Source organism: Gigantopelta aegis, chromosome 14, assembly GCF_016097555.1.
Source record: "Gigantopelta aegis isolate Gae_Host chromosome 14, Gae_host_genome, whole genome shotgun sequence".
Taxonomy (NCBI): domain Eukaryota; kingdom Metazoa; phylum Mollusca; class Gastropoda; order Neomphalida; family Peltospiridae; genus Gigantopelta; species Gigantopelta aegis.
This window is the reverse complement of record NC_054712.1, coordinates 4,943,719-4,961,491: the sequence shown is the minus strand read 5'-3', so window position 1 is coordinate 4,961,491 and position 17,773 is coordinate 4,943,719. Positions and strand designations below refer to the sequence as shown.

The 17,773-nt window shown below is 34.0% G+C and overlaps 1 protein-coding gene across 2 annotated transcripts in view; it reads right to left on the bottom strand.

Annotated features, from left to right (window-relative positions):
• LOC121388968 (H(+)/Cl(-) exchange transporter 7-like) overlaps nucleotides 1-17,773 on the bottom strand; it is a 155,519-nt gene that overhangs the window by 33,738 nt on the left and 104,008 nt on the right. For both annotated transcript variants that reach the window (XM_041520526.1, XM_041520527.1), the window contains exons 10-15: nucleotides 9,265-9,423; nucleotides 7,774-7,884; nucleotides 6,849-6,964; nucleotides 6,178-6,322; nucleotides 4,755-4,848; nucleotides 3,307-3,476 (exon numbers count right to left, since the gene is read on the bottom strand). In XM_041520526.1, coding sequence (XP_041376460.1) covers nucleotides 3,307-3,476; nucleotides 4,755-4,848; nucleotides 6,178-6,322; nucleotides 6,849-6,964; nucleotides 7,774-7,884; nucleotides 9,265-9,423 — 795 coding nt within the window. The remainder of the gene's footprint in view (nucleotides 1-3,306; nucleotides 3,477-4,754; nucleotides 4,849-6,177; nucleotides 6,323-6,848; nucleotides 6,965-7,773; nucleotides 7,885-9,264; nucleotides 9,424-17,773) is intronic.

Sequence of the window (17,773 nt, the reverse complement as noted above, 5' to 3'; positions counted from 1 at the left end):
TCAATGCTGACAACTGGTGCATCAAAGGTCATGGTATGTGCTATCCTGTCTATGAGATGGTGCATATAAAATCGAAAAGAGTAGCGTATGAAGTGGCGACAGCGGGTTTCCTCTCTAAATATCTGTGTGGTCCGTAACCATATGATGATGATCATAGAGCTTGGTGCATGTACAGACATTTCCTTTCGGTTTCCATGCTAATGTTTATGCATAGCTTCTGTACTCTGATTTCAGTGGACTTGGTTTGATTTTGGAGTTTTCCTTCTCCTAGGAGTTTCCTTACTAGGATTCTGGCTCTGTATTCATAAACGTACTTAAGTCAATGTATGATATTTATTGACATACTTAAAGTATATATGTAAGTATTATACTTTGACTTAAGTATGTTCATGAATATGAAGCCTGAGCCTCTCAAGCCCAGTTTTGATTTTGGAGTTTGCTTCTCCTAGACAGTTGCCTTTCTTGACTCACGTCCTCTGTCTGTCCGGTCCATATTATTCTAGTCTCTACCCTTTGACCAGTCCAGCTTGGGTGACCCTACCAGGAGCTGATGCTTTAGCTGGCATAGCTCTCCGAGTCATTGAGACATGCAAGCTACCTCACCATATCAAGGAATGGACCATGAGATAGCCGTAACCATATGTCTGATGCCATGTAACCGTAAATAAAATGTGTTGAATGCATCGTTAAATAAAACATTTCCTTCCTTTGAATGCTGACACCAATGTCCAATGTTTTTGTATTGGCATACCATCAAATATGTTTTCACTGATTTCTTTCATCTACTAATAATATCTACATTTATTACATACTAGTCAAGCTAACACATTTCCCATTGTAAAAATGTTATTGTTATGGTGACATGTTAATGGGAGAAACATTATTTAAACTGGCATGCAACACTACATTTTATTTATTCTTTTCCAACTGTTCACCATGGTTCAAACCACCGTTTCATAGTCAATTCAGTGCTTTTGAACCAAAAACAATATAAAACTTTTGACACAGCACAAATGTTTTAAGTCATAACAATCAGTGTTTAGTGGCATCAAGAGACTTGCATTAAGCGTTTTGTGAATAAAGTTAAATTAACAGAAGTTATATAGATGAAAAGAACATTTGATATTTTCAGTCAAATATGACCTGTATCTCATCTCAAGAAATCTACAGTTTCATATGATCACTTGTCACTCGGGGAAGGTGTGACCTGACCGCAGTCATCATGAGATGAAATAGAAACCATATCAGACAGAGAACACAAAATTATACACGGCTCGACATTAACGCTTGTCCACTGCCTGCCCACTTAAATTTACAATATATTGAGGTCATTACATGGTGAATGACATTATATTTTTTAGCCAATTTTTAAATTTCAAATACCTGTATTTTCATCAAATCATAGCTTGCTGTTACGTTTATATCAGATGTCTAAAAGATACCTAATAGGCTACTAACAGTAAAATTCATAGACAAGGGTAGACATTTAACTGACAGTGACTGATGTTACAAAAAAGTAAAATTTCTGTAACATTAGTCACAGTTAATTAAATGGCCACTAAAGACCACTTAAGGCAGCTTGATGCATTTTTTATTGCACAATAACTTAACCATGGTCTTCAGATATGAGACCTGCCCCGGAACCACCCACTGGCTGGATCCGTGGCAGATGTGCCTGAACCTTCATTGGATATGGGCACGTAAATAGTTTCCATTCCCATTCAGATGTGAGCTTAACAGAAAGACATGTTTAGATACAAAAGTAACCAAAATGCAGGTATTTCTAAATTCAAAATTGCCTGAAAACATAAAGTCTGTCATTGTGCAATTTGCTGATAGACAAAACAGTCATGAATTTATTCATGAATTTGACACTGTGTCATATGTTTAACAGTTCTGTTTTGATCAAACAGATGTTTTGTTGTGTGACGAGAGACCATTAAAATACTGCTCACCTTTTTCAGTGGAAACACTTGGGTGGGTCAGGCATATTTGAAATAGGACAATTAAAAGTGGACAGACATATGTCCTATAGTACAGGCTGATGCTAAACGTTAAGGTAGAGCTCTGATATATCCTGTACACTGGCTGAAGGTGGGTTGTTTTTAACCTAAAGCTGTAAGCACACAATTAGCCCTAGTACGTCTGCCATTAAAGAGCTAGATGGACATTTTGATGGTTATAATAGCTTTCTGCCAAGAGATAAACTCTGTAAAAAATTGATGGGAAATTTTTTCCAATCACCGAGTAGGCAAAGATTCCTGCTCTAATATAATAAAAATCCTGTTTGATGTTAAATACAATTACACTGATCATTTTTTAATTCACCAGTAACAAATATTTGACATATTAACTACTAATACACAGACCATAGGAAGAAACCCAACAGCATCCCTTTCAATAATGTTTTGGTTAAATACATAGTTATCTCTGATGGCAGAGAGCAACAATAACCGTCCAAATAACATACCTGTCAACTCTCACGTATTTGGCAGGAGTCTCACGCATTTGTAACAAACATCACGTTCTCACGCAACATTACTATAATCTCACGCTTTTTCTAAATTTATAATCGTGATTTATATTTGAGAGCTGAATGGAATTATATACTGATTATGCAGGTCTCTGAATTCGTTTCCTATTAATAATAATACAGCATATCGGATCAAATACCAACAATGACTCATGGGTGCTACCGATGATCGACTTGTATGGTTTAAATTAACCGTATTAATTAGTAAAACTTGCACTCGCTCGATTTTTGTTTTGATTTATTTTGATTTTTTTGTTTTGAGATTTCCATTTTGGATTTAAACAAACAACAACAAAAAACTTCGCCCTGAACCTGACCAAGAGCCTACAGTCCCTGGACCCCGACTTCTAACTTTCCCACACCTAAGAATTGTCACAGGTTGACAGCTCTGAAATATTCGTCTACCTCTCAAATGACAGAATACTCTGGCTAGCACACAATATGGATATACATACACACACACACACACACACACACACACACACACACACACACACACACACACACACACACACACATACATATATATATACACACATACATATATATATATATATATATATACTGCTATACTATACATACAAATATATATATATATATACTGCTATACTATACATACAAATATATATATATATATACTGCTATACTATACATACAAATATATATATATATATATATATATATATATATATATATATATATATATATATATATATATATATATATACACACATACATACACACTGAACATTATTAGACTGTTGATGACTGACCTGATCAGGAAAGAGCTGTATGACGCCCATGCCGACGAGGCGGCCCCAGGCGGCACCGATGGCAAGCGAGGGGATGAAGACACCGCTGGAGACGCTGAGGCCGTACGTCCACACGCCCAGCATGAAGAAGACGACCACAAAGGCCACCAGAGACGTCGCACTGAACGAATCTGTCAGGACATACAACACACGGGTATAGGCATTTAATGAGTTATTACGTGTCGCACTGAACGAATCTGTCAGGACATACAACACACGGGTATAGGCATTTAATGAGTTATTACGTGTTGCACTGAACGAATCTGTGAGAACACACAACACACGGGTATAGGCATTTAATTAGTTATTACGTGTCGCACTGAACGAATCTGTGAGGACACACAACACACAGGTATAGGCATTTAATGAGTTATTACGTGTCACGCTGAATGAATCTGTGAGAACACACAACACACAGGTATAGGTATTTAATGTGTTATTACACATCGCGCTGAACAAATCTATGAGGACACACAACACACAAGTATAGGCATTTAATGAGTTATTACGCATCGCACTGAACAAAACTCTCAGGACACACAACACACAAGTATAGGCATTTAATCATTTATTAATAATAATTTTCTAATGCAACCACAGTCATATTATTTTGTATTGTAAAAAGAACGCTGTTATGCCATGACATCAGTCACATTACGTCATGTAATGTGTGTAACATTAGATGACATAATGGCTGATGGCTTTGTAGTAGACATCAGAAGAAGAAGTTTGTTTTGTTTAACGACACCACTAGAGGACATTGATTTATTAATCATCAGCTATTGGGATGTCAAACATTTGGTAATGTTGACTTATAGTCTTAGAGAGGAAACCCGCTACATTTTTTCATTAGCAGCAAGGGATCTTTTATATGCACAATCCCACAGACAGGACAGCATATATCACAGACTTTGATATACCAGTCGTGGTGTATTGGCTGGAGCGAGAAATAGCCTGTAGACATCAGAGGAATTTTTATATTAAAAACCAGTTAAAAGTGACAATGAGTAATAAAGAGAATAACCAACTCGCTGTGAGGAGTTATAAAATTACCTGTATCAGAGACTAGAGTTTACAACATTCATTCACTCGGGACAAATAATACATAGTTCAGTCATTAACAAACCTGTAGGAGATTATTTAACAGGTTACATTTACTTATAGGTCTACAAATGTTCTGAACATTTCCAACATAACAATACAGACATCGAGAACATATCTTTAATATAGCTCTTTTTTCACACCTTAACAGTCTGCAATATATTACAATACATACTGCAATACACATAAACATGTCGCAATATATCACAATATAAAAATTACTGACAATACCTAATCTAAGTTTTAACACCGTTAGCAATGAAGAATGAAATAAAACCTATTAAATCAAATCTAAAGACAATACGTACCAAACGGATCGTGAAGCAAGGCTTTAAGACAACCTTCTGGAGTTGTTAAAAACAGAGAAGACATAGAGTTGTATTTTTTGTCTTCACAGAACATCTGCAACAAAATAACAACAACACATCATGTCTTTAATTTCTGTGGTTACCAGGTATTCATGCTGACAAAGGTTAACACAACAGCCATATTTCCATGCAGGATTGTCTCCTCTTAACAAAACAACAGATGCACAGGCATTCCTGGTATCATTTTAGAAACACTTTTTAAAGTTTCTGTAATCTTCATGATATGAACCATAGCATGTTGTTTTATTGACTTATATTGACTTATATTTTATATCAGTTAAGAAATATGCTCCTTTCTCAAAGTGAAATCTATTTTAATTTATACCGGTCTGTCTATTGATCAGACGGCATATACATTTTTCGTAAGTATCTGTGAGGTATATTTTACATAATGTTGCCAATATTTGGCAATGGGATAATTATGAATAAGATGAGATGTCAAAAAAAAGGAAACACACAGACCATTTAAATATATATATTTACTCTGTCCTTTTTTTACGGTGGTAAGGATTGGTTGACATGGTTTCTGCCAGATGGTAAAACGGGTATAGTGCCATACCCAAATGCTTTTGCAGATTTTGTTTTTAAGTAACTTTTGACAAAATTAATTACTTGTAGCATTACTGTATTATTTTCTTAACCCTAACCCATTTTCTTTCTGGGGGAGGCCCCCATACCCCCTGTTGACTGTGGTTGCATTCAATTCTATAGCACCATACCCAAAAATTTCTTTCTGGCAGAAACTCTGAGCTGCATATATTAGGACCTTTCCCCAAAAATTTAGAACAGATACATTCATGTTAACAAGATGATGGTCTATAGTAACAACAACTGAAAATAAAGTAGTCAGTTATGATACAATATTGACTGCAGATTATAGAGAAACAGGAAACAAAGAAGAAGATCAGATGGAGAGACATGAAGAGATAAACGAACAGCTACTAAAGGGACATTCCTGTTTGCTGCATTGTAAGATGTTTCCGACTAATAAAATATTTCTACGATTAAACTTACATATTAAATATATTTTCTTGTTTAGAATATCAGTGTCTGTATATTTAATGTGTTTCTGGTCATCTTAATATTTGTAAGAAACCCAAACTGGATTTTGTCTTCAAATAATTTCGTACATAAGAAAAAACAATATTTTAGGAAATAAAATAAAATTTAACCTAGTACAAATATTAGAACGATCAGAAACATGTTTAATATACAGCCACTAATATATTATGCAGAAAAATATATTTGATATGTAATTACAATCGTTAAAATGTCTCTGTTAGTCGATAACATCTTAAACATTGCAGCAAATTCAGGAATGTCCCTTTAAGTTTCCAAACGTTTACGCTTGCAATAAACAGACCTTGCTGGTGAGGGCGTGGTGACTGCTGGGTTTTGACTCAACACAATCATTCAGGCCGTACATCATCATGAAGCCGATGATGGCGCTCACCACGGCAACCAGTCCCGCCTCGGAGATCTTGATCCACTTGTATCTATGCAGGTATCTGCAAACACAGACAGGAAGTAAATATCTGCGTTAACAACACCTCAACACCATGGTAATTATGTTCAACTGCAAGCAGCATCTTATTCTCGATACTGGTTGTTAACGTTAATTAATTGATTTTATTTATAAATTATTCAATTAAAATAAAAAAATCAAGGTCATGAAGTCAAATATCACAAGTGGAATTTGCTGTTGTGAAGTCACAAGTTCAGAGTTGATGTCATGTGATCAGCAGATTCCCGATTGGTATTAATAATGCATAAACACGAAAATAAATTGGATTTCTTACTGAAAGCAAATATTTAGAGAAGTATATATTCACTTCTGTCTAAAGACTATGAATTATACTTACTTCTGTCTAAAGACTGCTGGTTTATAGTTGAATAAAATATACTCACTTCTGTCTAAAGACTGTGAATTTATAGGTAAGTGAAGTATTCTCACTTTTGTCCAAAGACCAAGTTTATAGTTGAGTATACTCACTTCTGTCTAAAAAATGCAAGTTTATAGTTGAGTATACTCACTTCTGTCTAAAGACTGTGAGTTTATAGTTGAGCACCACAAACAGGGCACCGATGAGACCTCCTATCACAGCCATCACCATAAACACGGGGATCTCTATGAGGTTGAACGACAAACTCTGCAACAAATAAACAAAAATACTTAATTTCTAGTGGCAGAAGTTCAAACAATCAATTTCACAAAATATCAAAACCAAATTGGCAAATCACAATATTTGCAAGTTGACTGCCAACAGCTTGACAGGGCTGTCAAACACAGATGAGTTGCATAAAGACAGCAAAATTGTCAGCAAAAGCAACCTGGAATAATTATCTTACCCACTACAGATCCTTCAATTAAAAAAAATTTCTTCTATTAAGTTAAATTCTTCTATTAAGTTGTAATTTTTTATGGCTTTATAGATGACGGAATAATGTTTTACATTTCAAAACAAAATTAAGTTAATAAATAATGTTGGTGTAAAGCCATCATTATGCAAGTTAAAACTGCATCTTTAGTATCTAGTATTTAGTATCTACTAACAATTGCTAATCTTGACCATTTGACAGCAATTAAAAATGGATTAAAAGGGCAATCTCAAACTCTACAAAAACACCACTTTGTTTTCTAATGGCAGATCATAGTGAAGTTCAAACAACCAATTTCACAAAATATCGAAACCCTACTTTTGCATATAAATGTAAATGTTATCAACTGTCAAATTCACAATAACTAGTGACATCACTGCTTTATGTTTTAATATTGTAGTTTCAACTTTGACATAGGACCTTTAAAACAGTGTATGGACTTATCTGATAGGACCTTTAAAACAGTGCATGGACTTACCTGATAGGACCTTTAAAACAGTGCATGGACTTATCTGATAGGACCTTTAAAACAGTGCATGGACTTATCTGATAGGACCTTTAAAACAGTGCATGGACTTACCTGGAATGTATCAAATCGGACGAGACCTGGATTCGATAAATGCGTCGGGTCACCATTGAAGGCACTAATTAACACGTTGGTCGTAAAGCAGGCAACCATGGCTGAAAAAAACTAAGAAGATGCACATATGAGTGACATACGGTGTCTTCGCTATGGATACACTACAGTATACAACACTGCTTTTTGTCCATAATTTTGTTGAATTTGGATTGTACAGGGTTTTGTCACCCAAATTGCTAGACTCCAATATTCACCACAATAAGCCAAACACAATTCCAATTTTTATTCCCAATGTTGAAAAAAATAAATAATAATAATCATTCTGTGAGTACTGCTAAAGCAATACATGTCCCTTACTGGGTCCCACAAATTTTCATATTTCTTAAGTTCAAGGGCCATAACTCTGCCCAAAATGAGGATATCGCCAAATGTGATATGTAACAATATATAATAAAAGCTATACACAAAATGTTAGCTCCATATCTTGTAAAAAATGTCTGGAAAACAATATGTGCGACAGACAGACAGACAGACCAATGGCCGGTAATGAAATGTATAATCCCCTCCGGTTGGACCAGTAGGGGACTAGTAACAATACTCGCCCATAAAGAAGAATGTCATCTGCTCATGCAGTTAGAATTGTTATTTATTTATTACCGTATACGCAAATATGTTCGCGAATAAAATATACCACGAAAATCGCTAACACTTTGACAGCACGAACTAATTACGCGCGAACTTATTTCCAATTTGGTATAATATTATTTACGTTATAATATATAGTGTTATCTCTACATGCCCAACCCATATCAGAATCAAGCAGTCAGAGATCCACAAGGTCACGTGATTCTGTAAACCTGCCTGGTCACGTGGATTTGATCGAAGTGACACACAGTTGTGCGTAAGTCTGTTGTTATGTAACCTCAGTTTTGTTTGTTTTCTTTGTAACCTTGAATGGAAGTTTTTGGGTATCACCAATAATTAAAAGTTATTTCTTCTGATATTTGTGTTTTTCAATTTTCTGTATCGCATGTGCGTGTTACATCAATAACATGTCTTATCAGACATACATACAACATTGACGTCTCACTGACAGCATGTGCGTAAAATCATCATTGAAAAGAGTTTGGCAAATGAAATATGGGTAATTTTATTATCGGGGGACACAATCGCGAAAATAATTCCTCGTGAAAATGTAAAATGAAAGGCCGATCGTGAATTATTTTAGCCTAGAAAATATTTGTGTATACAGTAGTCTATCTTTTTATACTCTATATATATAATTCTTTATTATTATTTTGTTAATCTGTCTGCTAATTAATTGGAAATCTGTTTTATGTGTACATAGCTTTAGAAGACAAGGGAAGATTACATCTCCTACTGAACTGACATGATTTAGTAACCAATATGCAAAATATATTAAAAAAAAAAAAATGCCCATCACTGTAAATGTGGCCTGGTACGGAATTTGTAAACTACAGAAATACGCACCACTCTCCACACGAGTTCTGTGTTCCAGAAGCTAGCCGCCTCCTCTACACTGAACAGTGTGCCCCCGACCGGCGCACCAAATGCTGCGGACACACCCGATGCTGCCCCGCCCGCAACGAAGTCACGGATTTCGTGATCAGACCGGAAACTCTCGTACACCTTTAAAATATAAAACAAGACTAAAGTGGCGTTCTCATTATGTGATTAGTCGCACCGACTTGTCGCATGCGATTTGTCGGCCCTACACAAACTGACACAAATTGGGACATGTGAGACTTAAAAGTCATTCTGATTTAGGTGTTCCCACAGTATGATTCGACCGTATAAATGAGACTAATTGCATAATGAAAACGTCCCCTAAACAGCACACTTGAAGGCCAACACAAACTGCATGGAAAACAAATTAGGAAAACAAAAAAGTGAAAAAGCTCAGTGACAAACGCTTACTGCAGACGGACTATATGAATCTTAAGAGTTATGTAACAACCCTATTAGTCTGTATCTGCAATCTGCTTTCATCAAGATACAGTTAGAACCTACTCTCCATTAGCGTTAAGCATTAGTTAGAAATTCATCATCGATTATTGGTTAAAAGAGTATGAATATCATAAGAATTTGAATTATAAGCATTATGCATTTATATTAACCGGAAAAGACCATACAAATTGCTAATTTCATATTTAAGTTGTTGTTTTTTTCCTTTATGTACACAAGGAATCAAACATGATCCCCAACATATTTACATCAATTCCATCATTTAAACTCGAGGAACAATTAGTTAACATTTTCCCACATAATCGATTGTGGATTTTTATAATCAATCATCACATCGGTAGAGCGAAACCAATCAATTATTTAAATATTAATCTATCACTGGAACGTCACTACTCTCCATTTAAAAAAATTATAATTTAAAAGCAGATTGTTGTTTGGTTAAAGGTTATTAAAGGTATAACTTTATAATAAAGAAAAGTTAAAACCAGACAAAAATACTTTTTGCCAACTTGTAGTCAACTACCAGAAGAGAACATTACAATGGTTTTCATTTCCAATAAAGGGTATTTCAATTTTGTACAAATTATTGAAAATCCTGCATTAAAATAACTTTTTGGCTAAAAGGAAAAAGGACCAAGAGTTAACTCTCTCGAATAGTAACGAAATTCATACAATGTTCTCATAAATGGTGACATAACATATATGATTTACTGTATAGTGTACATATTAAAAACATTAAAATGACATCCTTGTTTTCGGATAGTTTGAAACATATTTTGTAAAACATTTTGCAGTGCTTACATAAAAGCACAGTAGGAATAACGCTTTTTACTCATGGGGAATACAAAGTATACAGTTAAATAGATTTAAACTGTACAGCTCCTATTTAATTATTTTATTTTATTCAGACATTAGAACATAATTATGTGACCGCATCTGCGAAGAAGAATACAAATAATGCATGTTATTAGCAATAAATATGTGAAATGAGGTCATGCTGAGTGTCCATGTGGAAACAATGTTTGTCCCATCCCTAGCCATGCAAAACAGACCCATTCCATGACGCCAGCCCATGCGGAATAAATCGGTCTTGCATGGGCTATGACGTTATTGAATTTAACATGGGGAGTATTACGGTGTTGGTAATATATGACATCATATTAATGCGAGTTGGTTAGTTTTAGATCAATATTTTGTTATTAAAACCTTCATTATAAAAGCTATCTTGTTAATTTGTAGTGTTTAATTATATTTAAATACAAAGTATATTATATTTAACACATAAAAGAGATGCAACAAATATGATAGTGTAGTTTATTTATGATAAAACGGTCAAATAAAGATGTTACTTTTTCAGCCATCTTTGTTTGTTCGTGTAAAATAATGTTTTATTTACCGAATGAATGAGAGAAAAAAGACTCCATCATATAAAAGTATACCCTTGGTAGTGGAAATTTCGACCCTGCGACTCGGCAAGCCTCATCCCGAGTCAAAACTTCCACCACCTTGGGTGTACTTTTTCTATCCCACATGACCTCATGTGATGTAGTCTATTATTCAGGTACCTGATGGTTGGAAATGTTATCTGATGTATTAAATCAAAGGAATGTTACTATTAGTGGTCATCTATTTATTATATTTTAATGATGAATGATGTTTCATTATAAATGATGTTTCATTGTATTTTAATGATGAAATGATGTTTTATTGTATTTTAATGATGAAATGATGTTTCATTGTATTTTAATGATGAAATGATGTTTTATTATATTTTAATGATGAAATGATGTTTCATTGTATTTTAGTCACCGGAAATACAGATAATTAATCTCTTTGCACTCTCGACTCTTTTAAAAATAAAGACAATTATAGTACTGTCGGAAATAGAATAAAAATGATTTTCGTCGATTATTTCTTACATATTAAACTGACAAGTAAATATTTTGAAAATATCTATTTAATGATAGTCTACCTAATTTAGCATTTACTTGTTTGGACGTTCATTGATGTTCAAAGTGGTGTTTACTCTTGAAATTAAAAGAAAAATGTCAGTAAACAGGTGATTTGTGCACTTAATTTGAACAGACTATAACAATTTTTGGTCAACATGTGTCAATTTCATTGCTGTTATAATATGTGAAGGACTGTTTCTGATGATGGTTTGCCCCTATCCCTCTCAAAAACAAAATATCTGTAGTCATTTATAAGTAACTTTTGAGCAAAACTGTCAAGAGCCATTATAACGATCCATTATTCCGGTATTAAAGGTGCTATCTCAATATTACCCAATGACAGCTATTGCAAATTAAAAAAAAAAAAATTTTTTTTAAAATTAACTTTTGATTTAACATCTAAAGAAAACACCTTTAACAATATGCCCTTAAATGATTATAGGAAATAACTTTATCTACTGGTAGAAAATACTTTTTTATTGGAGAATCTTTATCACAGCTCCCATTATATAGCACCTTTAAATTGTTTCAAGATTGTGTAAATTTCTAATGTACTTATATTGAATTTATATTCAATAAATATGCTTGTCATAATTAAACATGTATGCTGCAATTCAAAATAATCAGTTAACTTACAGTTTTAAATTAAAAGTTAAATGAAATTAACACATATCGATCAAAATGTGTTATAGTCTGTTCCAATAAAGGTCACAAATCACCTGTTTATTGACATATTTAGTTTAATTTCAAGAGTAAACACTACCTTGTACATCAATGAGAGCCCAAACAAGTACATGCTAAATTAGGTAAAGTATCATTGAATCAATATTTACAAAATATTTACATGTCAGTTTAATATAAAAGAAATAATCGACGAAAATCATTTTTATTCTATTTCCGACAGTACTTTAACTCTCATTGTTATTACAAATTCAAGATTCCTAAGATGTGCAAAATGCAATATACATCAATTTCCAAATTTTGGAGTTAGCAGTGAAGATATACTAGCTGACATTAGTACAACTCAGCAATACAACAATAAAGGTTCCATCAAAATATCGTCTATGCTGATTGAACAGAATCTTAAAAGTGAGCTTTGTGTTAAACACTACATAATATTACAGCAAAATCATATTTCTCTCAAAATGACAGAAATGGATACATTTTAAAAATTAAAGGGACAGATCCTCGTTTCAGCGCGTGAATATTAACACTAAGTTTAGTTAATCTACAAACCTGTAACACATTTGGATAAAGTTACAAATGAGTGAAACATGAGTCTGTGAAATTGTGAAATGCCATCTAAAAATAGACTAAAACTCGACTCCATAACTGTTACTTCTCAAACGCATGTGCATTTTTAAAAACATGAAAAATGCATTTTGTGATATTAAAAACACCAGGATGGCCAAAAACACTTCGAATGGATAATCTAAACCATAAAATCTTAAGTAAAATATGATTTCAGTATATAAGTAAAATATGCCTTAGTGTTTAAAAACTAGGGTATGTCCCTTTAAGTTTTCTTGTATCTTTGAGCTGAAATACAAATGTAAGTAGACATCATACTCTGACTAACAATATATATTCTGCCAAATTTCCTCACATATGGTCACATATTATAATATGAATATAATATTGGATTTTCATAAATAAAAAAAGTTTAAAAAAATTTGTTTAATGACACCACTAGAGCACATTGATTTATTAATCATCAGGTACTGGATGTCAAACATTTTGTAATTCTTGACATACAGTCTTAGAGAGAAAACCTGCTATGTTTTTCCATTAGTAGCAAGGGATCTTTCATATGCATCATCTCATATAGAACATAGTACATACCACAGCCTTTGATATATCAGTCGTGGTGCACTGGCTAGAACAATAAATAACCCAATGGGCCCACCGACAGCGATCCCAGACCTGTCAACCCTCCCGGATTCCGCGGGAGTCTCCCGGTATTTGATCAAATCTCCTTTCACCTGTGCGGGAGACAGTTTCTCCTGTTAAATGACATTTTTGTAAGCATAAAAAAAAATCGATCCTCTTTTGTCAAAATAACATAAGGGAAGTAACTCTACCTTTTTTTTCTCATTCGGAAAATGTTGACTACTTTTGGTTTCTGAGAATGTAACAGGCCGAATTGTCCTGACTGTTTAACCTTTGCCGAAGTGAGAATTGTGGGATAGCCTATTTATATTGTTAAAAAAACACATGGCGTTTATAAAATGACGTATTATTATGTTTGTTGTCATCGTAATGGCTACGAAGCGTGTTTCCGCTAATTCAACAGGCTGTGTATTGACATTCAGTGTTGCATAAAAACAACAACAACTATCCAATTTAGTTCTAATAACACCTCTGAATTGTAAAATGTCTTCCCACTGGATTACATAATGCAACTATGACGAATCTGAACTGCCAGACTCCCGAGTTGACAGCGATACACACGATGCATGTTAAAATCACATGTCACAGCAAGACAACGAAAAGACCAATTAGATGTATAAACATACTTGTGTCAGTTAATTTTGTATGTTTGTGCAGTAAAATGTTGGTTATAAGGGTACTCTTCAAGAAATTATTTTTGTACAATAAAAAAATGTTGTGTTTGACATTGACATAAAGTTACTCACGGAAATGGGTATAATTCCGGTATATTTCATACGATGTCCGTAATGAGGTTTTACTTATGATTAATAAAAATACAATGTTTATTGCATCATTATAATGATTTTAAATAAGTACCACGCCACCGTTCCTCATTATAGTAAAAACTGAATATTAATTTATAAGATTTATATAAATTTGTCTTTGGTACTTAGGTACACTAACCACAAATGATAATGTAACGCAACCTGTAAGGCTGTAAATGTAATACCGTAAATGTACTAATTAAAAATTTTATTTCTTGTTCATGTTCTTAATTTTTTTAAATGCCAAGATCTAAGGTTAAGAAGTATATATGACATTATATAGTATTCATATAATTTATTGTAATAATGTTTTTTTTAAATCTTGCAATTTTGGGTTAAATTGTGTGAATTTAAGAAATCTCCTGCTTTTTGACAAAATCTCCTGCTTTTTCAACACACACCTCCTGCTTTCTCTTGACTAAAGGTTGACAGGTCTGAGCGATCCTAGACTGACTGCGAGTCAAGCGAGTGCTTTACCACTGGGCTACGTCCTGCCCTTTGATAAATAAGTGCAACCGAAAAGAGTTAAGTTGGATGGGGATCATGATTAAATCAGAAAACATCTTGATTTACAGACCATTAACAGAAAATTCAGTGAGAAATTTGAAATGTGACTGAACTACAACATGACTGTTCTTTTTATAAATGGACAGACTTAAGAAACACAAATAAAATGCAGAAGAAATTATCAAAATCATTCTTTTATTTCATTTCCTATGAACTGTTTTTATATTTTTATTTTAGCCTGTTTTAATGACTAGTCACATATAAACCATCACAGTTTGTAAAGAAATATACTGGGTGGGGAAGACAAAACAAAAACCAACAACAAAAAACCCCAACATAATTCACACGTCCTTTTGTTTGAAGAGTGAACGCATTTGTGAAAATTAATATAATGAAACTCAATATGCATAATTAAAAATATATTTTAAACCTTTTTGCCTTTGGACATTGTACAAACAAACTGAAAATCAGGAACTTATGAAACAATACCACTAATAACAACACCACAACATCTTGTACCTTCACCAAAATATTAGTAAAACTACGGTACATAAATTAAAGTTTTAAAGAATTAATTAGTGATGTTATGCTAAGAAAGTTACTATCAAACAGGGTTATCTGTAGTGCAAGACAAACTAACAACTACGGTAATAATGTGAAAAATATAGTGCAGTCACCAAATGATTGAGGTTGAGTGAAAACCGCTTGCTGTAACCACACAGTTAGGCAATCATTCTGATTGAGGCACCTTTTTCTGTTCTTTATCTCATTTTATAAAATGCATGTACATGTAAAACACTAAAAAAAGTTTAAAAAAAATGAAATTAAACACTTTTTACTTCAAGAAATAAAACTGTTTACCTAAAACTAAACTTTCAACTAAAATAAAAAGGTAAGTTTGCCTAAATCTAACCTCCTGTATATTTTAAACCATGATCAACAGGCAGATTTAAATTAATATTATTCTAGTTTTCTTCTTTTTTATCACTGAATAGGTAAAGTATTAAAGGTTAAAAATCAATAACTATATAAACTAAACAAGAATTTTGCACAATTAAATGTCTTACCTACCATAAACCTGTTGGCGTACTATGATGAATGTCCATAGGTGCAACTATAAACCAAGTTTTATTGACCTAGGACTCATAGTTTTTTGAGAAACTGATCTAAACTTGAAATGTTAACTTTAAAGTTTAACGCAAAAGTTGATGCCATTGCCGCAAACACTGCAAAAGTAATATCTCTACCGGTATATCAACTGTTTACTTCATGAAGGCAGGCAAGACAAAATTTAACTTGCCTATTTTGTTTTCAATGATTCAGTCATGCTAAAATGGTGGTTACAGCAAAGCAACATCATTTTTAAAAAGAACCACTCACATGCAAGTTGTTAAGTCTCGTTCTAACTTGCACAACAACTAGTCTTCCTACGTCAGTTATAATGTGAGGGTGGCATACGAGTGAAGAAAAAAAAAAACCGAACATAACAAAACTAAAACATTTCTCAAATATGTGTGCAATTCTAAAACCAATAAAATGTTTGACTATGTTAAAACAAAAGGATAAAATGAAACTGAAATGCAAAACGTGAACCAAATAGAACTGTATCAAACACTGCTGTCGAAGCAAATGGGTTAGTAACATAAACCAATTTCCTCTATAATTACAATTCCTATCAAATCTACATTTCAAACTGTCATATCTAATAAATGTTAATATTCCACACCAATGACAACAAATGCAATTCTAAAATTATTTTTACTTTACTGAGGAATGTAAGACACTTATTGTTTAATTCTAGGTTTTATATTTTCCCAGTAATATGAATTCAAAATGTGCCTGCAATTTCAAAACCAATTTATTGACAGAACAGTCTTCCTGAGAATGAGTTCAAGAAATACACTGAGTAAACGTTTTTGGTCTGAAATCGATTACTATACACAACCAGGCAGGAAGTAATTCATACAAGGTAATAATTGCAGCATTTATGTTGCATTGAGTTTCCGTCTATAGGAAGGAAGGAAATGTTTTATTTAACTACGCACTCAACACATTACGGTTATATGGCGTCGGACATATGGTTAAGGACCACACAGATATAGAGAGAGGAAACCTCCTGTCACTTCATGGGCTACTCTTTTTGATTAGCAGCAAGGGATCTTTTATATGCACCATCCCATAGACAGGACAGTACATACCATGGCCTTTGATATACCAGTCGTGGTGCACTGGCTGGAGCGAGAAATAGTCCAATGGGCCCACTGATGGGGAATGATCCCAGACCGACCGCGCATCAAGCGAGCGCTGTACCACTGGGCTACATCCCGTCCCTTGCTCTATAGGATTTTGTGTTTAACGGATCCAGTTGATTTTATGTCACTTTCTTTGTGCTTATATCCAATTACTGTTCAAGCACGCTGTCCTGGACACACACACACACACACACACACACACTCACTCACTCACTCACTCACTCACTCACTCACACACACATACACACTCACTCACTCACTCACTCACTCACTCACTCACTCACTCACACACACACACACACACACACACACACACACACACACACACACACACACACACACACACACACACACACACACACACACCTCTCAGCTATCTGGGCTGTCTGTCCAGGCCTGTGGGTTAGTGGTTAGTGAGAGAGAGACACACCTCAGCTATCTGGGCTGTCTGTCCAGGCCTATGGGTTAGTGGTTAGTGAGAGAGAAGTCGGTGTAGTGGCCTTATAACTACCCCCTGAGATATTAAAATTTGCTCTGATATACAAATCAAGTACACTGTATCTATTAACCTCAACTCTGATAGACTAACCACTGTACCACTGAGGCC